Source organism: Hyposmocoma kahamanoa, unplaced genomic scaffold (genome assembly GCF_003589595.1).
Source record: "Hyposmocoma kahamanoa isolate Upper Pololo Valley unplaced genomic scaffold, ASM358959v1 88, whole genome shotgun sequence".
In the NCBI taxonomy this organism is placed as follows: Eukaryota; Metazoa; Arthropoda; class Insecta; order Lepidoptera; family Cosmopterigidae; genus Hyposmocoma; species Hyposmocoma kahamanoa.
The window spans coordinates 5,814,723-5,838,099 of record NW_020654466.1 but is presented as its reverse complement, the minus strand read 5'-3'; the positions used below and the strand labels follow the sequence as shown (position 1 = coordinate 5,838,099).

The 23,377-nt window shown below is 36.7% G+C and overlaps 1 protein-coding gene across 2 annotated transcripts in view; it reads left to right on the top strand.

Moving 5' to 3' along the window:
• The window catches only part of LOC113235992, a 74,049-nt gene extending 51,250 nt beyond the window's left edge, over positions 1-22,799 (top strand). For both annotated transcript variants that reach the window (XM_026471915.1, XM_026471917.1), the window contains exon 5: positions 22,688-22,799. In XM_026471915.1, coding sequence (XP_026327700.1) covers positions 22,688-22,737 — 50 coding nt within the window. In that variant the 3' untranslated portion in view covers positions 22,738-22,799. The remainder of the gene's footprint in view (positions 1-22,687) is intronic.
• The last annotated feature ends 578 nt before the right edge of the window (positions 22,800-23,377 follow it).

Sequence of the window (23,377 nt, the reverse complement as noted above, 5' to 3'; positions counted from 1 at the left end):
TTGCTCTTTGTAAATAAACATTTATACACATTAATCATTTACAATATTTATTTAAATCGAGATCGCGACAACAGTAACTAAAAGAGTCACTACCATGGATTTTTGTCATCCAAGTACGCAGAAATTGTACAAAAACTTTAGTGTATAAAGTTTTTGTTTCACTATAGTTTTCATTCTCGTAAATGACTTAAGAGTGTATAATAAGTATTTATAATACCCCAAAAATAAATTTGTGACTTTGTGCAGACGACTATCAAGAACAGGCAGTTTATTTTTATTCATCATGTCAGTGATGAATAAAAATAAACTGGAATACATAAGTATTGCACTATTTTTCATAAAATATTTACATTACTTACATTTTCATAAATGTACTGACACACTAGTGGACGAATTTTAATTTCTTTCTTTTAAATTTTAAATTTCCCTTACTGGACGTTTTTCATCCGTTGTTCTGCAGCTGCGGTCAAGCTCAGTAAGAAACTGCGTGGGACAGTAGTATCATAATAGTCGTATAACAAGAAAAGAAGGGCATCAACTCTCGCCTGTTCGGCGTATCGATGCTTACGTAGTAGTTGTACCTAAAACGTGTAAACATAATTTAAGACATTTAGGTGTTCAATAGTTTATTCAAGAAGAAATTATTTATAAAGAAATTATAAATTTCACTAGTTTCCTCAAGAATAAATTATTTTGGATTTGTGCGCTATTGGTACGCATGTATGTATGCATGTATGTACGACGTTACTTATTATAATAATCGCATACAATTTTTTTATCTTGTATTATGTTGACAATACAATAATTACTATCGTAAAAATTGACGTAAATCTAAATTAATGACTTATTAGGTTCATTTATTAAAAATAAACATGTTACACCTAGTTTACAGAAGTGTATGTGATAAACATTCAATGTACTTTCGATATTTAAATTCGAACTAATTAAAAGTAGATACACGAATTAATTGCAATCAACTGACGTTATTATTACACCACTGGCTGAACGAATCGATAATGAAGAGTGAATAGGCATTATCAAATAATTCCTGATGTTCCTGAGTAAATCAGTGAAGACGGTGTTTCCTTAAACATTTCTCTAAGGGCGCGTTTATTCGACACGAACTTCAGCGCGCCGCCGGCGTCGCCCCGTGCGGAGACCGCGTGCACGTGTTCAGAGGCCGAACTGTCATGGCAAAATACGCTCTAATTATTTAGCTTTTACGTTTTAACCTAAATGAGAGGCTGGCTTGTCTTTGACCTACGCGGCGGCCGCGCCTAGTAAATAGAATTCAGATTCGCCATTAAGGTATGTGATAGCGTAGTAACTAGGTAATTACCGCGCGGCGACCAAATGAAAACTTTCGTGTCTTGTAACTGGGCGCTTAGCGCGCGTTTATTCGATACGAAATACAGCGCGCTCACACACAGCGTGAAACGGCTACTCCAAATCTGCTAATAGACAAAGTATCTAATTTGTTTTTGTTTTCCTTTATTAATAATTGCTGAAACTTTTGCTTTAATCCTAGCATTTAATTACGTTGGATCAATCAATTTGTATTTCTCAGGAGTTTGATTATTCTAGGAAGTTTGTAAAAAGTGAAATTTGCTTCAAATTAAACTCTTGTACCTGAGTTATTAAAACAATAACAAGGTATTTATAGACACCCTGTATATTGTTTATTCAATGATGATAGACTGGGGATCTACTCGTTCGTCATCTACGCGTATACGCGCCGCAGACGCGCTGTAGTAAATCAATTCAAACGCGTGCAAACATCGCGTCGACTCCACTGGAGTTTACACTTGGAATTTCATGTAGTTGCTTCATTTCAAAAAACTAACTGAAATTAACAAACAAAACTAAAATTAAAACTATCTTTTATCAAAATGCGCGATACATAACCACGCGCGTTTACGGCGCTTATACACGCGTCGTCAGTCGGCGTGATAAAATACAACGTGTGCACAGTCTCTTACTGTCAATTAAGAAATACTCGACCAAAATCAAACTACAATGTCAAGTATGAAACTTCATTCTCTCTTAAACTTCTTCTTCTCGCATTATGCTTCTTTTAATTTGGTCGAGTACTATTTGCTCATTTGACATTAATTGTCACGGATGGATGCCGGACGTACAACGGGACTAAACCCCAAGTCAGAAATAACTGGGACTAGACCGTGCAGGTTTCAAATAATTAAGCATTTATTTATCCACTTTTACAATTCACTCATCATAACCTCTATATTCACATCAAAGAATATTTCTTTACCTAATTGGTCGAAAATTAGGAACACAATGATAGTCCTCGCTACTCTACGTCTATAAAAACCATCCGATAAACGTGGCTCCACTATAGCCATGCGCGCGAAAATATCTTTCCTGTTTCTCGGTTTCAGTTACAATCTTTTACCTGATTTTAAACAACAATTCTTCAATCATTCATCAACAATTCTTCTTTCGGCCACGGAGGCAGTTCAACTGGGATCAATGCTGATGTATCTACCCTTTTTCCAACAAAACAAGAATCATCAAAATCGGTTCACAAACGCAGTAATCGCATAACATACTCACAAATAAATATAGTCGAATTGAGAACCTCCTCTTTTTTCAAGTCGGTTAAAAATTTGTTGAATTACATCTATTTACCAAATTTTATTGAATTCGGTTAACGGCAAGTGGGTGGAGTCCAATGATAAGGATTCATCATATAAACTTATTAATTTTAAAGTATCGTAGAAAACCATAATATGTATTATTTCCAGTGCGAAGATCAATGATATTATTACTTGTAAACAATAGATGCGCAATCAACCCACGGCACTGTTGTCCACAGGCAACAGTGACATCAGTCACCGTCTTGAATTCGAGTGAGTACAACGTCACCGATTATCAAAAACGGTGAAACATGTAATTAAAATTTGCGATTCTCGGTTCGAAAATGATCATTAAACTACTGAGGTTACTTTCCACAGGTAAGTTTGCTTTTGTTTGTTTAGATTGTCATAAATAAAAGAAGATGCACAAAATTAGAAAGTAAGTCACTGAAAACACAAATCACACTAGCGGTGCATTGTTTACAGGAGATGTTTCAACTGTGGTAACAGATGCATTTGGGTTATGCTAATATTAGTTCGTATATATACAAAGCAACATTCGGTGGTCTGTACTATACAATAGCAATAATTGGTAGCCCATACTGATGTGCTACGTGAAATAGGTGTCCTTCAAGGTTCCTTCCTATGCCAAAGAGCTCGCAAGACCCGGAAACCCAACCGCTCCATGAGATTCAAAACATCAAACTATATCCAATGCAAAAGAAAAACAATCACGCCCTGACGAAAACTTATTGTATTTTTCGTCAGTGTTCATAGTAAAATAATTGATTTTTGTAAAGAGTCAAAACCTGGATATTTTTATGATATCAAGTGACGGAACGAATAAGTCGTGCGCCCGGTGGTAAGCGACACGCCTGTTCATAACAGTTGCAGTGCCACTCAGAGCTTTAAATCGCAAAGATCTGAGGGACCCTACCACTGCGCCTGTCATTCTGAGACAAAAGTTGACAAGTCCCATCTGCCTGTAATTTCACCAGCAACCTTATCCTTCAAAACCGAAACGCAGTAATGCTCACATTACTGCTTGGCGGTAGAAATAAGTAATGTGGCTATAATCTCTGGACGAGCACATTCTTATGGAGCGCTACTGCTATTAAAATCTATCTTATAAACGTGTTGAATAAATTTAAAGATATCAATTTACTTAAGTATGAAATAAAGGCGTTTTGAATTTGATTTCATAATATGGATTCGCCAGTTATAAGTGACCGACCGGATCTATAATATATTTATCACCGAACTAGTATCTAAAATATTGTCTTACCCTATTCATGTACGTATTACGTAGTTTACATTGTCTAGCAATTTCGAGTAGTTATTTATCATTATCTATATAGCCTAATAAACCCACGTATTATGGCTTTAAGGCCTACTCAAATGGTGCCATTAATGACAGAGCCTGGTGAAAGTATACTACAGTCATTTTCAGATAAGTTTTTTGTACTCAAGTTTGATGACAATTCTTATTATTTAATTACTCGAATATATCATGAAAAAATGAAAAAGAATATTTCAGGTCACTCGAATATTAAATAATTCTTTATGATGATATTGTATAAATATTTAAATTAAAAGAAATTGTCACCAAAATTGAGTACAAAAATCACACCTGAAAATTACCCATTACTATACTCCGCCCAACCATTTATTTCACTTTTAAAAGCTCGAATACTACCCAATTAGTGATGTCCTAATACGTTTCCGATTCGATTTTTTCTAACAATCGATTTTATGTAGAAATATGTTTTAATCGTGAATGCGAGCGGGTTGCCTGATTGGGATCGTGATGTTGCGTTTGACAATTTGTGTACTTAAGAATAAAATTAATAATAATGTTAGTGATGATTCTCGTTCATATGAAGAAGAATCCGACGATTCGTTACAATAAACAATAAGAATTTATTATAATTATTTAAAATTTATTTTATTATAATTTGTTAGGTACCAAAACCCATCAATTTGAATAATCTTCGTTACATAATCTGCGCGATAAATAATCGAGCTAAAGAGATCGTCGTTTCACTATACAAAAAAAAACTGTGTTCATGAAGTATTGTATTTTTGTCTATGGTTGCCTGTCAATAAATAAGAAACTTTACAGGCATGCTTTATGTCAAAAGTGAAATAAATGGTGGACGTAGTATAGTTGCCGTTGTGATCTACTAAAAACTATGTAAAACTGTGTACTTCAAGAGAGTGTACTTCCCTGGTTTCAAAGCCAATTTTTTTTATAATATCAAGTGACAAAAATATCATGCGCCTGATGATAAGCTACACGCCTGTCCATAACAGTTGCAGTGTCACTTAGAGCTTTAAATTGCAAAGATCTGAGGGGCACTACCAATGCGCCCGTCACCCTGAGACATAAGTTGACAAGTCTCGTGCGCCTGTAATTTCACCAGAATACTTACCCTTCAAAACCGGAACACAGTAATGCGGACATTACTGCTTGGCGGCAGAAATAGATAAGGTGGCAGTACTACCCCCTGGACAAACTCTTTTAAAAATGCTTTTCGTCACATGAATTATGGTTTTTTCACATCGTCCTGGGTTATCGTAATTGTGACGTCATCGCTGTCTGCTTAGGCTGCTAACAGATTGACCCCATGTTTGCAGTTAAAGCGTAAAATCGTAATCAACTTCATGCAGCCGAAACCTCGACTTTGCTAGTTCCTTCCGTGGCTTAATTGGCACAGCGTCTGGCACGGTTTACTAAGAGATGTCGTTTCGAATACGGCGGGATCGAAGGAATGTTTTCTAAGTGTTAGATCTAATAATTTATTTACGATACCAAGTGCGTCTATTGGTAAGCGACACGCCTGTTCATAACCGATGCAGTGGCGCTCAAGAGGTTTAAATCACAAAGATCTGAAGGGTACGTACAGCCCGTGCCCCACACCCTGAGACTTAAGTTGACAAGTCCCATGTTTTTCGCCAGCACACTTACCCTTCAAAATAGGAACTCAGTAATGCTCACATTACTACTTAGTGGATATAGATATAGGCATTACCTACTTCCCTGGACGAACTCTTTCGCAAGGAACTCCACTACTAATAACATAGTACGGGGCAGATTTTTGATGAGGAATGTTAAAAATCATAGGTTATACACTGAGATTGCTGACAAGTTTGAGTATACTCATTCGGTCGGTCTGTGTTCAGAAGTGTGGTAACGAAAGTAAAAAAACGTAATTCTACTACGGTATTGGTAATTCATTCTTGCGTGGTGGCTTGTACATTTTATAGAACCATAAAAACTACAAACGAAATTCGCTTTATTGCGGAATTATTTTCTGCCTGTTCCCATTTATTACCTCTAGTATGTCAGAAATTAAACTTCAAGGTTTTCTGGCGAGCTTTTAAGAACTACGTTATATTCGACGCAAAATCTACCTATATACTGTAACCTGGGTATGATAAAGCCACATGCATTCCTACATCAAAAGCACTTTTAGCACATCTATACCACACAAACACTACGCCAATTTAATTTTTTGGCCATTTTCTGTTATTTTTGTAAACAGCCATATGTATATATGCTACCCGAATTTTGTGAAAAAAAAGGAATAAAAATAAATTTCAAAAATAAAAACCAAATTTTTTGAAGAAAGGAAACAAAAAACAAAATAAAAATAGAACAGTCGAAAAATTAAATCGGCGTAGTGTTTGTTGGAGGTATCGACAAGAAAATCTTAAAAATAATACGAACTACACAAAACAAACTATATTTAAGTAATGTTTTATAACTCGTAGTAGTGGAGCTCCTGGAAGAGTTGGTCCAGGGAAGTGCAGCCATCTTACCACATTTCCGCCTCCAAGCAGTATGGTGAGCATACTTTCCGGTTTTAAAGTATAAGGGTGGGTAAAATTATAGAGGACTTGTTAACATTATGGCGCAGTGGCACTGCGATGAAAAGCACTGAATGGCAGTGTAAATGTTACGGGTAGTCATGTCGTTCGTCTCGCCATTTGGTATCGTAAAAAACTCTCCTAAACCGGAGTAATAAGTCGATAAACTTTTTTATTCTTAAATAAGCATAAAAATAAAGAAGTTCGTTATCCAGGACGATGCGAGAGGCCATTGAAATTAAAAAAAAATCCTAATTTCAACAGGGAAGATGGTTTTTCCGTACCATCAATTTGCGATCCTGTATTTCCTCTGATGAAAAATCCCAAACAGACGGACAGACAGACTTCAGTATTAATTAATATGTTTTAATTTATTCTAATTTCCATTATTAATTAATAACAAATTTAACTAAATAAAAATTCATATTAAATTAAATTTAAAAAAAATTAAAAAAATATTTATTTTTCAATTTAGTTCGTAGATCGGTCGTAGTTCAGGTTCTCCCATTAAGCAAATGTATGCTTGTGTTGGGAAATTAATAAATTGTTACAATAAAATAATATATTATTGTTACAATAAAATAATTTGTAAAACAATGTAGCGTAAATTGGAATGTTTCTTTTTAAAATTAAAAATAAGGTAGTTAATTAATAACTTTTGTAACTATAATGAAAAAATAGGGTGGTTTGCATTAATATTAGACATAACTAGTTGATGACTGTACCACCTCAGTCAACCGTGACCATGGGACCTGTAAAAGGGCCCGAAACGTTGGTTTGTTGGAAACAACAAATATACGCGATTTAAATCCGAAAAAATAGTTTAATTTCCTAAGTGTAACAATCACGAAAACCTGAGAGCTCGATAAGCAAAACAAAGTTTATCGACTTATTTCGTTCATAGAGTCTTTAAACCTTTCTTATGAAAAGTTATTATTTTGCAGATGCGGCTTTATTAGACCAAGGGTGCGATACCTACATCCATCACGCTCTAATAAACCACTTTTGTCTGCACCACTTGCATCAGTTTCTTCTAGTGCCACAGTTTATTCTTGATTTTATTTTTATTTTTTATGTTACTATGTGATGGGACGATTAAGTCTTGCTTTCATAACAGTTGTAGTACTGTTCAGAGTTTTTAATTGCTAAGATCTGGGGGGCAATGCCATTGCGTTCATCACTCTGGGAGAAGTTGACAAGTCCCATGGGTCTGTAATTTCACCAGTACCCTTCTTACCGTTCAAAACCGGAACACAGTAATGCTCAGATGACTGCTTGGTAGCAGAAATAGGCAAGGCGGCAGCACTTCCCTGCACGAATTCTTTCGTAAGGGGCTCTACTCGTCTACTGGTGCCTTTAACCTGGCTTTTTTAAGGACATCCCCAATATGATCGAAATGAACACATCGTGATCCACTTCTTCCCACGTTTCCACATCCGCTCTATAGTTTACGCCGTCAAAGTACAACATTTGATTAAAAATACTTAGTTATCGCAATCGGAGAAATAGTAATGGTACACATACGCGACAAACACGTAAACAAACACTGATTGTTATGGATATATAGATAAAGCATCGACACGATAAGATGAACAAAAAAAAAATATTTTTTTATTTTAAATATATTGTTCTTATTTATTTTTTGATATTTTTTGATGATAGTGAGTTATAATATCCTATCAGTGATAGGATTCCGTTATTATAATACGCCCCCAACACATTTAGTAGCAGTAGAGCTCCTTGTGAAAAAGTTCGTCCAGGGAAGTACCTTACCTATTTCTTTCTTACCTATTTTCTTTCATTACTGTATACATGTGACTAAATGATATTATGGTTATTACCAATAAATTTGTCGGAATAGTGTATTTCAAATGAGTATATAGATGTCTACATATAGAAACAAGGCGTAGTGTCTGACGAGGTAGTAAAACTATTCCCGGGAATCCGGAATCCGAAAATATAATTAATTAATATGTCACTTCTTGTATCTATATGTAGACATTTATCTATTCATTGGAACACCCTATTCCGACTATTTGTTATAACTATAATAAAAGTAGAAAAAATATATATGATGGAAATTTGAAATGTCGTAAGCGACATTTTGTGGTAAGGGAAAATGACCTAAGGACAAAATGTCTCTTAGGACATTTGAAATTTCCACTGTCGATACTTATATCGATGGGTAATAATTTCGTCGATGTATCGAAATTTTGAAATATCGTAAGCGACATTTTGTAGTAAGGAACATTTTCCATTACGGCAAAATATTCCTTAAGACATTTCAAATTTCCACCGTCCATATAAGTATGTACGTACTCTCCATTTCGAAACAATAATTACTCGAGTCATCTCTATAAATAGAGGAAATTACATAGACTCTAAATGCTAATTGATTACAAATTTCCATATCTACCAATCGACTAGTAAGCATATAGAGAGAAAAAACAAACAAAAAAGTGGTAGGTAAATATTACTCAATACTGTATACATAAGGTAAGTACCACAGGCTTATCTGTATATTCCCACATATTCTGATTACTTATATACAGGTTGTTATTTTAAATAATGGCATAGAACACGGGGCGAGTCAGTCATCATCATCGACGTCATCGTGTTAACGGAGTTAGTAGCAGTAGTGCTCCTTGTGAAAGGGTTCGTCCAGGGAAGTACTGCCACCTTACCTATTTCTGCCGGGTGCGATTCGTAATATATAACAACAAATTACATATTTTTAGCCGATATAACGCTCAACAGATATAATTAATTTATGGTATACGGACATTTGACATATTCTTGCATGATATAAAGTCACTGGGTATAATAGACGATTAATATAACAACTTTCAATCTAATATACCGATGGCATAATGTTCATTTTATATAAACACTTCAGATATAACATTCACTGAGTATAATGTTGAATGTATATGTGTGAAAAAAAAAGTAATGTATTCCAGAGGTATTTAGGTGCAACGGTGAATAAACCGAATTTGTTTGCATTTGCTAGTTGGTTCGACCTTCTCCTGTGGTTTTAGGTTAGGTTAGTATATGACAGCGCAGACTGCGTTGTCGAGACCAATTACAGAAGGAGACACAACTGTACGAATTATACAAGCTGGCGAAAAAGACTTTGCAGTTGGCCATCAGCAGGGCTAAAACCCAGGCTAGAGAGGAACAGCTGAAAACTCTTGATCAAGACCCTTGGGGACGCCCATACAAAGCGGTAAGAGGTAAACTTCGCCCTTGGGCTCCTCCACTGACACAAACTCTTCAGCCACAACTGCTAGAGGATGTTGTGTCAGCTTTGTTCCCGAGCAGAGCAGAATTCTCACCTCCAACTATGGTGCAGTCCGAGACTGTCACTGAAGACGAGGCATCAGAAGTCTCTTGCACCGAGTTAAGTGTGGCCATAAGGAAACTCAAGGCAAAAAATACTGCACCGGGACCGGACGGCATACCTGGCCGTGCCTGGGTTTTGGCCCTGAAAGTTCTGGAGTCCAGACTAAAGCGGCTTTTAGACGCATGCCTAGAGCAAGGGCGGTTTCCAAAACGCTGGAAAACAGGTAGGCTGGTGCTTTTGCGTAAAGAGGGACGCCCGGCGGACTCACCCTCCGCATATCGCCCTATAGTGCTGCTCGATGAGGTGGGCAAGCTCTTTGAGCGCATAATCGCAAACCGCCTCATCGGACAGATGCGAAGGGTGGGTCCAGACTTGGCCGATAACCAGTTTGGCTTCCATGAAGGTAGATCGACTATAGATGCGATCCTCCGTCTTAAGCGCCTGGCCGAGGAGGCAGTGTCCCAGGGAGATGTGGTTTTGGCGGTGTCTCTTGACATTGCCAACGCCTTCAACACCATGCCCTGGAACTGTATATTAGAGGCACTAAAGTACCACAACACGCCCTCGTACCTGCGCCGGACTATAGCAGACTATCTCGCGGACCGCTTTGTGTCATATCAGGGACGCGAGGTATGCCGACGACGGCAAATGTCGTGCGGTGTTCCACAGGGATCGGTCCTCGGTCCGCTCCTATGGAACATCGGATACGACTGGGCACTGCGAGAGGATAATCTCCCGAATGTCGACGTATTATGCTACGCTGACGACACATTGGTGACAGCGCGCGGGAAAAGCCACAGGGAGGCTTTAATTTTGGCCACAGCTGCTGTAGCCCAAGTTGTCAGAAGAATACGTCGGCTGGGCCTGGAGGTAGCCCTAAATAAATCGGAGGCCCTCTGTTTTCATGGACCTAGACATAAACCACCTGTAGCATCCCGCATCGTGGTTAGTGGTGTTCATATCTCTGTCGAGTCGACGATGAGATATCTCGGACTAGTCCTCGACAGTCGATGGAGCTTCAGAACCCACTTTCAACTCTTGATGCCAAAATTGATGCGAACGACGGCCGCACTCGCTGGATTATTACCGAACCTCGGGGGACCTAACGCTGCTTGCAGGCGGCTATATGTGGGCATTGTGCGTTCTATGGCCTTATATGGGGCCCCAGTGTGGGCCGAAGCCCTAAATGGCGGAAATGTGGCCCTATTGCGCAAGCCTCAAAGGGCGATGGCAATTAGAGTCTCGCGAGGGTACCGCACAATTTCTTACGAGGCGGCCTGCTTGCTGGCGGGGTCTCCCCCTTGGGATTTGGAGGCGAGAACTCTCGCCGCAGCTTATGTGTGGCGTGAAGAGGCGCAAATTCGGGACCTCAGACCCGACACCCGAGGAGGTTGAGAGTAAGAGGTCTGAGCTGCGTCTCATTCTGTACGACGAGTGGCGACGGAGACTGACGCAACCCTATGCTGGTCTCCGAACAATCGAGGCAGTTCGTCCAGTCTTATTGGAGTGGCTGGACAGGAAGTATGGCGTCCTGACGTTCCGCATGACACAGGTGCTCTCGAGGCATGGTTGCTTCGGGAAGTACCTGTGTCGTATCGCCGGAAGGGAGCCTACTTCAGCATGTCACCACTGTGACAGCTGCCTCGAAGAGACGGCCCAGCACACGCTGGAGGAGTGTCCTGCATGGGTTGAGCAGCGCGGTGAACTTGTCGCCGCCGTGGGGAGCGAACTTTCTCTCCCAACCATAGTTCGCTCAATGGTTGAGAGCAAAAGGTCGTGGGACGCAGTCCAGGCATTCTGCGAGGAGGTCATGGCGAAGAAAGAGGCGGCGGAAAGGGTATCCATGAGGATTTCCTGACGAAAAAAAAAAAAAAAAAAGTATATGACAAAGCTACCAGAATCGAATTTAGTTAAATTAATTAAAGTTTTAATAAATATATTTTATAAATTGTATTGTGTTAAATTGTATTGTAAGTGTGTAATGTATTTGTAAAGGGCCCGAAACGTCGGTTTGTTTGAAAAAACAAATATACGCGATTTAAATCCGGAAAAAATAGTTTCATTTCCTATGTGTAACAATCGCGAAAACCTAAGAACTCGATATATATTTTATAACACAAAAAGGACTTACAGCTTTACAAAAACAATTGTATTTTGCGATTGTAGATTTAATAAAATAAAAAAAAATCTTATCAACATAATGTAGGGCGCTTCAACTATTCGCAAAACGAAATATTGTGTTAAATAGTTTAATACATTATACTTATACCATTTGTTCATTATGTCACTTAATAATTATATCTGATGTTTGTTATACTGAAGGTTCATTATACACATTGAAATTATGCCTTTTGTTGTTATACCTTTTGTTGATTACATACAGTGAGTGATTATATCCTTAGAAATTATATCAAATGTTATTATACCAAGAGAAAACAGATTATTTGTCGTTATATCTTCGACTACACACCCATTTCTGCCGTCAAGCAATAATGTAAGCATTACTGCGTTCCGGTTTTGAAGGGTAAGAGCGCTGGTGAAATGTGCGTCTCAGGGTGACAGGCGCAGTGGCAGTGCCCTTCAGATCTTTGCGATTCAAAGTTCTGAGTGGCACTCCAACTGTCATGGACTGGCGTGAAGCTTACCATCAGGCGCACGACTTGTTCGTCCCGTCACTTGATGTTATAAAAAAAAAATAGTAACAGTTCTTGAGAATGAGTTCGTCTAGAGACGTTCACAGTAGCTCACCACCAGAGCTAACCTTCTCTTTGGTCCTAGTCATAGAGACTAGAGAACGACTAGAGAAGGCCTGTGTTTTCCAACGGGACACGGGATTTGCTATGTGATAGTTACGCTTAGTGTTGCATTGAAGAAATGTTCGTTACTTATGAGTAAAAACAGAGCTGATTTCCATCGAGTGGAATCCTCGGCCGCTTGGACAACTGCTGATACCACCTTACCTATTTCTGCCGCCAAGCTGTAATGTGAACATTACTGCCTTCCGGTTTTGATGAGTAAGGGTTCTGGTAAATTGGTGAAAACACATGGGACATGTCATCATGTCAAAGGGCGACAGGCGCAGTGGCAGCGCCTCTCGGTTTCATACGCGGCCGAAGGGCAAATCTTTGCGATGAAACAGCTATGGACAGGAGTGTCGCTTACCAACAGGTGCATGACTTATTCGTCGCGTCCCTTGTTATCATAAAAAAACTACTGCTCGGTGGCCTCTTCGAGTCCTCCTATAGTTTATGCCATCCACCACGTTGCTACGGTGGTCTCTCTCACACGTCAAACGTCTCTGTGATAACTTCTTGGCCAGTATTCTGTTGTTGGCTTATTTTTTACGCTACGAGTACTAAGACTGTTTAGTAATGTTTGTAAACGATGATTGCATCACCGCGTACGGGCGCGTAAATTGTTTTGAGTGTTATCGAATCATGCGCAGGTGTAAGGTAAACACTTTAGTCACTATTGTTTTGTTTTAACAGTAAATTAAACATCACAACGAAATCTACGTATCAGAGAAGATTCACAAAATTTGGCAACGGCAGACCCCCCGCAGCAACTTGTAGAGGAAAACCTGGTCATTTATACCTCTCGGATTTGACAATGAATTAAGTTTTAGATATTCCAGTCGTCCCTGGTATTCGTTTTTGTAGCTAAAGCCAGGGGCCAAAAAGTTAGATATCGTGTAAATACATTTAGTACACGTTAAATGTAATCAACGTGCACCTTATTATACACTTACCTACTCATCAACTTCATCAATTCGTTATAAACAGTTAGCCCATATATATTCTCACTGCTGGGAACAAGCCCTCCCTCATAGTGAACTACACACACATCATTAAATTGCTTTGCAGATATGTGTAGGTTTCTTTACAACATTTTCCTTCGCCGAAAAGCTTATGATAATTTTAAATTAAAATTCGCACATCAATTTCAAATAGCTTAGAGGTGCAAGTTCGGATTCGAACCCACAATCCTCTGTATGAGAGGCGATAAGTAAAACTATTACACAAACATGGCTTATCATACGTATATAATATGTTATAAAACAATATTAAACATTTAGAAAAAATTCTTTCGATCCAGTCGGATACAAACCGTGCCAGACGCTATGTCAACTAAGCCACGGAACGAACCAGCGGACCTCATGAATTTTTCTATGTACTTGTTGTCGGATCTTTGTATTCGGTTTTCAACCACTTTTTGTCCGTATCGCCATCTATGAGAAATCTATGAAAGTATTTCGTCACCCAGTTAGGTAACTTTACAGGTACCAGCCCTGGCTAGATATGTCGCTATTAACTATAATTAAATTTGTATTGAATTGATATTCAATTTTTTCTTTGTGAAATTTCTCTGAAATCTTCTATCAAACCGGTTCGAATCCGGGCGGATCGAAGGTTTTTTTATGAGTGTTCGATCTTTGTATTAATAATTACAACAATTTAGTGGTAAATAATTCAATACAAACTTAATATTAAACGTTATTCAAAATAAAATTAAAACATTTTTAATTTCCTTTTTATGTCCTGTCAGTAAGCAATCATCCTTATCTCCTGCTCTATGGGCACTGTATTAAATTACACACAGTATACCGTTGCATTAATTGCCAGTTAATTACTGACTTGTTTTCGAAGAATCGTTTAATTAAAGCTGTTAGATAATTGGAATTAGGGATGTGTTAATAAGTCTTACTAATTACAGTAAAGGCTCTTATGATGGTGATGCTTTTACCAACATCTTTCTTTGACATAACACAACTTACTTTACTCTCATTAAGTTATATTTAAAAAAATGGCCTGCCGTAGAGGCATAAAGGCTACTTTGCCTAAGTAAGGTATTTAAACTGCCATGTAAAAGGGGATAAAAAGGGACACCCTGCCGCGAGACCTTGATTTCATTAATTTAAAGCGTATAAGTCCTTTGTATATGTATAAATATTCCTACCGAATCCAGCAGGATCGAAGGATTTTTTCTAAGTGTTCGTTGTGTTAATAAATTAATAACAAACTAGTAAAGTAATTTACAAAACTGAATATCAAGGTGGCGAAACACCTTCACATTTAATAAACTTAATTGAATGGGTATTTCTCCAAAGCCGCAATTTTCTGTCTTGCATGGATTTTTGCTCTCCAGTTAGCTTTCAACCAACATACATTATACACTCTGTTTTTTGAAGAAAATCTACAATGTGTCTTGATAAATGTGTGGAGTTTAGTGTGTCCGTCAGGATGGCTGGACCAAATGTGATATACAAATCAAACTGTGCTCATTATTTACTACTGTAACAAACCTATTTTATATTATAGACTTTACTTAACTACTTTGTTTGTCAGATACTTCTCTAAAAATCCGCTAGATGACATTGACCCTTTTTACTTAATTCCTGCATCGCGGTGTTAAGATTTTCCCTCGGATAGTGACTACTTGAACCGAATTTTATTTATGTGTGAGAAACATCTAGGAGTTGAGTCCTTGTGGGAACAACTGCCTGGACTTATCTGATAGTTACTTTTATACTTTTTGCATTTGTACATGTAGTACCGCTCTCGCCGGTTAAAATTAATTTGGCACCTTGTATGAATATTTTTGGAAATAAATAATTTACTCAATTTGGTGACGTCATCAAGTAAGAAAAGAACCCCCTCTACACTACCCATTTTCTACTATTTAGTACGTTTATTGACGTATTTTCTACCATAGCTCTAAAAGGAATATTAAAGAAATAAAGTGGCCAGCCACTCTGACGTCAGGTTAGCTGACAACTTTACGTTTTTCATGGTTCTAGCAGTACATAATTTACAATTTTTATGTAACCATTTACTACCTAATTTCTACCTAAACATATATTTTTTTCACTACTTTAGGAAGCTTCCATAAAAAGTTATTTAAAAATAAAACCTTTGCAAATGTTATTTTTTAAAAAAAAGTTTATCTTCTCCGTGTAATTGCTAATAATAGTTATTGAGGCCCTTAGAATATGCCAACAATAGTTTCTGGATTATTTTTGCAAGCAATATTTTACAACAATTATTATATTAATTACTAGTTTAAAAAAAATGAATCTGAATCATTTGTAGGTATTAAGGAATGCGAACGAATTACAATCAGTTAGTTAATAATCGTTTAGTTTTTATTTTAATATTATTCACATTAAAAAGTTTACAAAAAGATACAGAAAACAGCGAATAAAAACCATTAACAGATTTATGTATCACATGCTATCGGCGTCTAACAAAATAATATAATTTATTTTGTTAGACTATAATAGTCATCATTTACTATCAAAATATGAAAAATATTGAAGTACCACTAATATTTTACCCAATCCGTAGGCAGTAGAGCGTTTGGCTAATGACACATTTGACATTTTAATTACCAAAAGATGACGTTCTTTTTTTGGCATACTCTAAGCGCCTGAATTAGTATTATTAGCAATTACTCGGAGAAGATAAACTGTCTTTTTAGAAGACAACTTTTGCAAACGCGTTTTATTATTATTTTTAGATAACTTTCATATAAGCTTCCTAAATTAGTGATAAAGTAAGTTTAGGTACAAATTAGGTAGTAAATATATGTACAAAAAAAATTATACTAGAACCATAAAAAACGTAAAGTGGTCAGCCAACCTGACGTCAGAACAGCTGGCCACTTTATTTCTTTAATGTTTCCGTTAGCGCTAATGTAGAAAATATGTCAATAAAGGTACTAAATAATAGAAAATAGGTAGCAAATAATGAGCAGAGTTTGATTTGTATATCTCGTTTGGCCCAGCCATCCTGACGGACACACTAAACTCCACATATTTATCAAGACACATTGTAGATTTTCTACAAAAAAAGAGTGTATAATATATGTTGGTTGAAAGCTAACTAGAGAGCAAAAATAAAATTTAGTTTTTAAAGCTTGATTTAACAGTTAGTCATGTTAGTAAATGTTTATGTAGATTGTTGAATATTTTTATTTCCTTTTTCATAATACTTTGTACAAAAATTTGTGCCTTTTGTTAAACTATCCTGATTTCGTTGGTAGCTGAATTCGGTGCATCAAATCGATACCTCCAATGAACACTACGCCATCTTTATTTTTTGGTCATGTTCTGTTATTTTTGTAAACAGCCATATTTATTTGCCTTAGTAAGTATGGCTGCTTAATATAAATATAATCTTAATTGTGCTCCCCGAATTTTGTGAAAAAAGAAACAAGAACAAAAAAAACTAATTTTGTAAAAAAAAGAAACAAAAAACAAAATAAAAACAGAGCAGGTCCAAAAATTAAGTTGGCTTAGTGTTCATTGAAGGTATCGAAATATGTCATTAACTTTAAGAATGCAGTTGCCCAATTAACGGAATCTTAAGTAAGTTTGAGTTCTTTTTCTTTCCCCCTCAATGCTTTTCCTGAAACTAAGTAATAAAATTCAACCACCGAAGTCGAGAACTTAGCCCAAGAGAAATGCCCAAATAGATGAATCTAAACTTTTTTATAATTATGAAATAAAGATCCGTACACTTCGAAAGAATTCACTTTGATCCGTCTGGATTCGAACCAATGACTCCTAGCAAATCGTGTTACGAACCAACGGACCTCACGATTTTTTCCAAGTTTGTTGCAAGTCTTTGTATTTGGTTTTTAACGATTTTTGTGCGGTAGTGTTTCATATGTTTTTGATAATAGATTACTGTTTTATAGATTTCTCACAGATGGCGCCACTAGTGATGTGCATCTCATATAGGCAAATAGGCATTGCCTAAAAGTAACACTCACAATACCAAATATTCTCCGATGAAATGAAATGAATATGGTTTATTTGCAAGCAAACATGGTATTGGCGATGGTAAACATAATACTTGTACAAGCGTGTTGCGCCATTTCTGACATGCAAAATTTTACAATGTTATATCATAGCAGTCGTTCTAATAAACACTTACAATATTATTCTATTATCTATCTTTATTATTTATTAATTTATGTCAATTTTTCTCATTTTTGTCGATTAATACTAACTTAATTTATATTTGTAGAATTTAACACGTAATACTTTCTCAAAGCATTTATGGCGCGGTTTGCCGTTTAAATTACGCGCCACGACGTTGTTACAGGTACTGTAAGTAGTGCTGGGCAATGCTAACGCACAAAATAGGCAATGCTTTCTTCGATTCGCTGCTTAAAGGTGGCTTAGCACGGCCTTTGGTCTCAGAGCCGCGTCGCGAGAGCTCGTGCCACCGCACTCTGCCGTAGTTCAGAGGGCCGCCTGAGCGCGTCTGTGCTCGCACGTAACAGCCTGTTCGGATCCGCCGAGAGTCGGTAACTTCAAAGGCGCGGCGTGCGAGCGCGTGCGACCCAAGCACAGAATACTTAATAGTTGCTAAGCTTTCGACACGTACTCGAAATGCCCGTTGGGCCGAGGCTGCTCGGACTCGCCAATGACAATGCGACAACCCTACGATGCGAGTGAAATGTAGGCATTGAAGTGCCGAACAGGCGGGAGTTACACATCTTTTTTTATTATACTATGTTGTTACTTTGATGTAGTCTTTTTTATATTACCACAAATGAAACTCACGATTGACAACACACATAAACATTTTAGTATTTAACACTGAAATTCAAACACGATTATGCAAACATTTTTGTATAAAAATCACGATCATTACGACCTCGTAGTAGATATTCTAATAATATTTTTACTTGAAACGTTTTTATTTGAAACGTAATGGATGACCTCCATTATGAATTTACAGGGCCGATAATCGCAAGCTATTAATATAAATTACTTACATAGAAAATTTTACTCTCCTTCCGATGGCATAAACTCTCTTTAACCCTAAGTGGGTGCTGTTCAATTTAGCAAAACGAAATTATCAATTCGCACTTCAACCTTAAAATTGACGCAATTCATAAATGGCAAACGCACCAAAGTAAAAAAAGAGACGGTTGTGTTTTCAAATGAATACCCTACCGATCAATCATCGAAAGTGACATCACTAAGAACTACAATAAATACCTATTAAAATTCTTTTTGTTGATATTTTATAAAAATAATTCAGTTATTTTTTGGGGCTATACTTATTTTTGCTGTTATAACTAAAACAACTGGAATTCAGTTTTTTGGAAGTTGAGTACGTTGAATAAGTTTTTGCTAAAAGCAGGAAAGTTTGTCTATGCGCCCATGACAAAACCTCAAACAATTACATGGGATAGGGGAAGTAGGTTTCTGTAGCATTTCTTAGAACCAAGCTACCAAATCCGAATCGTATCTCTTTGTGGTCTCCCTGGTAACTATGACACAATAATAATAAAAAAAGATAAATAAATATAGTACTGTTTATCATAAGCTAACGTGATCGAGAGAAAAACTCGCCACGAGCACTGACCGGCGCGGTGTTTTAAGCCTAAATTCCGTTTAGTTATGATTTTTAACTTGTGACCGTTTGAAGCCGGCGTGCGAAATATTTGACGCGGTCGCTATTAGTATCGTAAATATATGGCAAAGAGATCAAAAGTCCATTATTTCTTCTTACTTTTTAACCAGCAAAAAGATTGTCCCATGTTATTATTACAACCAAACGGACTTCAAAAATATAGCAGGCAATTTTCCTGTCTTGTCTGTTGTTTTTCCTATTCAAGTCAAGCAAAAGGCCCATTCAAACGTAAATCCTTGTCCAAAAGCATACAACTGTGTTTTTGGCGAATTATTATGAGTCAGGTTATTATGAAGGTTTAGGTACATTTATGTCGTCTGCGTGATTACGTAGGTCAAATGACTCGGATAACATTCAGCAACAATTTTAGTTTAAAGTTTAAAGTACACGGGACCTTATTTGCTATGGTTACAGGTTGTCTGATCAAACTGTACAGTTACCGTAACTCATACGTTACAAAACCTGTCAGCTTGTGACAATTGCTTACTAAATAACCATGAAAATATTAAAACCTGTACTTTAAATCTGAAATTTACCAAAAATGTGCAAAAACAAAATACCCTACACAATATTATATGAACAAAGAAACACTACACCAAAATAACAAAAGTACATGCTCAATACTGATGGATAATAAACACATGTTCATATGCAACAAACAAATTAGTCGACAGAGTCCATTAGATTCGCCTTGTCTTCGTTTTGCGTAAATATTTGTTAAGATGAGGAATGTTTTGATGATTCATTTAGATATTTTGATTCTGTGAGCGTAGCTTCAATAAATTGGTACAGGGTCAAGAGCACGTCAAGCTTTACACTTAAGGCTTAAATCCATCTACATGCCGCTTACGATAAGAACGGTTCAAAGTACAAAGTGTCAAGCTTGACTGTACTACTTTGTCTTTAATGATCGTTGGACTTAAAGACCCGACTAATTATATTGATATTACTAAGGCCACAAATTCGCAACGGTGTGGTGCGTTCAAGGTTTGCATGTACATTGTGTCTTGTATTGAATATATCTAATACAAGACACACGTTTGTGCGCAAGGGAGCCACCACACTTATTAACGCAGAATCGCATTAAGCTGGACAGAAAAAGCTTTAAGTTCATGAACATAAGAGCGAAAAAGACGTGCGTTTCGCATCGATTCGTAAGTACGCGGCTCAACAGGTCAGCTACGAATCTGCTTCCTGCGTGACGGCGAGTCCAGGGGGTGTACTCTTGTCCTCCGTGGAACCAAATCAAATCAACCAAATTAAGACAATGTCAAGTGTGAAGATTCATTTGCATAAAGGCATAAAGCGTCTTTAGTCGAGTATTGATATCGGACGGACAACGAGAGTACAGGGCCGGGCTTAGAAAGAAATGGCGCGACGGCGCGCGAACGGCCGAGTCATCAATGGCGAATCCGCTTAATGCGACAAGTGTGGTTAAACACGATCACATCAAAACGATTCCGCGTTAATAATAATAATAAAGTTTTATTCAAGTAAGCCTGCCTGTTTACGTAAAAATACTTTTTTGTCGAAGAACAAAATTTTGAGTAGACTGACAGAAGGGTAAATTAGTGTAGTTTAAAGCAAATAACTATTATGAAAAAAGAGGTACACGTTATTTAGTTCCAAAGATATATAACGACATTGATTGGCTAAGGAATGACACAAAATTAAGTAAATATGCACTAAAATATAGGTTAAAGGCGTATCTTATGATATGGGGTTCTTCAAACGAGGCGTGAAGAGGCATATTGTAGGCAGGCAGGGTGGAGGTGGCTAGTGCAGTGAGGGTTTCATCGCTGCACTAGGTTCCTTCGCGTTTGGATACCACTTTCCACTTAACATCAGGTGGAGTGGAGTCATTTGCCTGTCATGTATAAAAAAAAAAAAAAATCTCTTAATGTATTTTTTTTAGTACTAGGTAATGTAGGAGTGCACATATCGCGACAAACTGCACAGCGTTTCGGCGATTTTTCGTAAATAAGTTACCTGTTTAAAAAAAGAAAAAAAAAAGAAAGAGAAATACGGAAATAATAGAAAGGGAAAGATCTGGATGACATTCTTTTTTATGCTAAGTATTATGGAATATGAAAATGTGTACAGATAATGAAATGTAAAATTATTCCTAAATACATGAATGAGCATATAAATATAAATATACAAATGAACATTAGTTCCATTATTATTGTTGATACGAAAGAATCGAAAGATCGACCAAACACAAAGAATAATTCCTTCAATCTGACGGAACTCGAGAATCAGCATCTGTTGCGTCACCGTGGCTAAGATTTGCTGACACGATTTGTAGCTTAGATCGTAAGAGCATTAGTGATAGCAATTTATCAAATTGATTTTACGCTTTTTCTTCCCCGAAGGTTTTTCTTAACGGGCTGGTGTCACAAGCACTTTTGAATAGTCAAAATCACACAAGAGATTACAAAAAAAGACATGTCAAATAAATAACACAATTCATACAATCATTCATAAAATTTTATCGTTTTGTTACATACGTAAGTAGGTAACAAAACGATAAAATATCAACACCACGCGTTTTTATCGTTCATATATTCATTAAATGTAGTACCCTTACTACCCAGAAGTTTGTTTTTAACATATGCTTTAAATTTATAAAATGGTATATATGAAATTTCGGTCGGTATTTTGTTTAAATATGTAATTCCTTGTCCTATAAATTAATTACTAACTCTTTGCAATCGGTATTCATGCACGATTAATTTATCTTTATTTCTAGTATTACGTTCGTATATAACGCTGTGTTTCTTAAATACAGTAATATTTTTAATATAAAATACAATTAAACATAAACTGTGATGCTACCACCATTAGAATATTAATCTCTTTGAACATCTTTTTAAAGGAGACCCTGTTTCTCAGTTTATATATGGACCTTACAACTCTCTTTTATAAAACATAAATACAGTAGAATGCCGTATGACATTACGCTGTGGAAGTAGCGTAATAAACTAGACGAGCACTTTCACGATCTACAAGTTCCTTAATTTTTCTTACAGCGCAGTTGAACTGAATAGAATCTATAAGTATGGTGATTCCCTAACATCAACTTCTGTTCTATGACATAAGAATTAATCAGATTTTACTTTCCCACGAAAATAAAAATGTTTAAATAGATAGCTCTAAACGGTGATAACTCTGTGCGGTAGCACAAGTAAGCGCTAGCGTAAATACCAGCCCGATGCAAAACGCAGGAGCGAGGGTAGAGGTCGTCGGAGAGGAAGCTTGCACGTCTAAAGTTACTACCTTACTACCGAATACAGATCTAATAAAGTGCCAGATAGTCAACAAAAACTTAAAAGTTTATTTTTGGAAAGTCTATTAAGTCGTGGAACAAGAGTTGTTGTTTATGATGTTAGTAATATAGTCCTGTGTTAGTATTTTACATGTAACCCACGTATTCGATTTTGTAGCGCAACAGGCATGTTCGCGGAGGCTCATGTTGACAGCTTTAGTGCAATAACACACAAGAGAACTGCCTCCCTGATGCGTCGCGTGCGTGACAGTTCCAACAGCTCGTACTGTTGATTTGGGAGAGTACTCTGCTTGCGACACGTGGAAGCACTGGAATCAAATTCATATGGTTCCAGACGTCTGCTTTATAATATAATGTAAATGTTTCAATTTCATTTAATTTATAGTTTGACGTGATTGATAATTTGATTTAATTTATTTCATTGAGTTGGTGGATGTTATTTAATTGTATGTTATAATAATTTTCATTACTAATATATGATATAAATATATTTCTATGTACTTATATCATATATTAGTAATGAGATAATATAAAATAATAACTAACATCTATGGGTATGGTCTGAAATAAACAATTTGAATTTGATAGTAACTAATAAAACCAAAAGACTTTCAGTAGATACGCTCTAAAAACTAATACCTATCTATTGTTTAATTCAAACCGCTTCCAAATATTACACACTCATATATTCGAAATTTTCATCCAAAAATTCAATGTTATGTTACAGACAAAAATATATTTTTAAATAATTATGAATTACCATAGCCCCAGGAAAATAAATGAATTCCTCGAATAAATTTATATCTACCATATTATTTGGATGCCCGTCAAACCGCGAAGTGGCTGC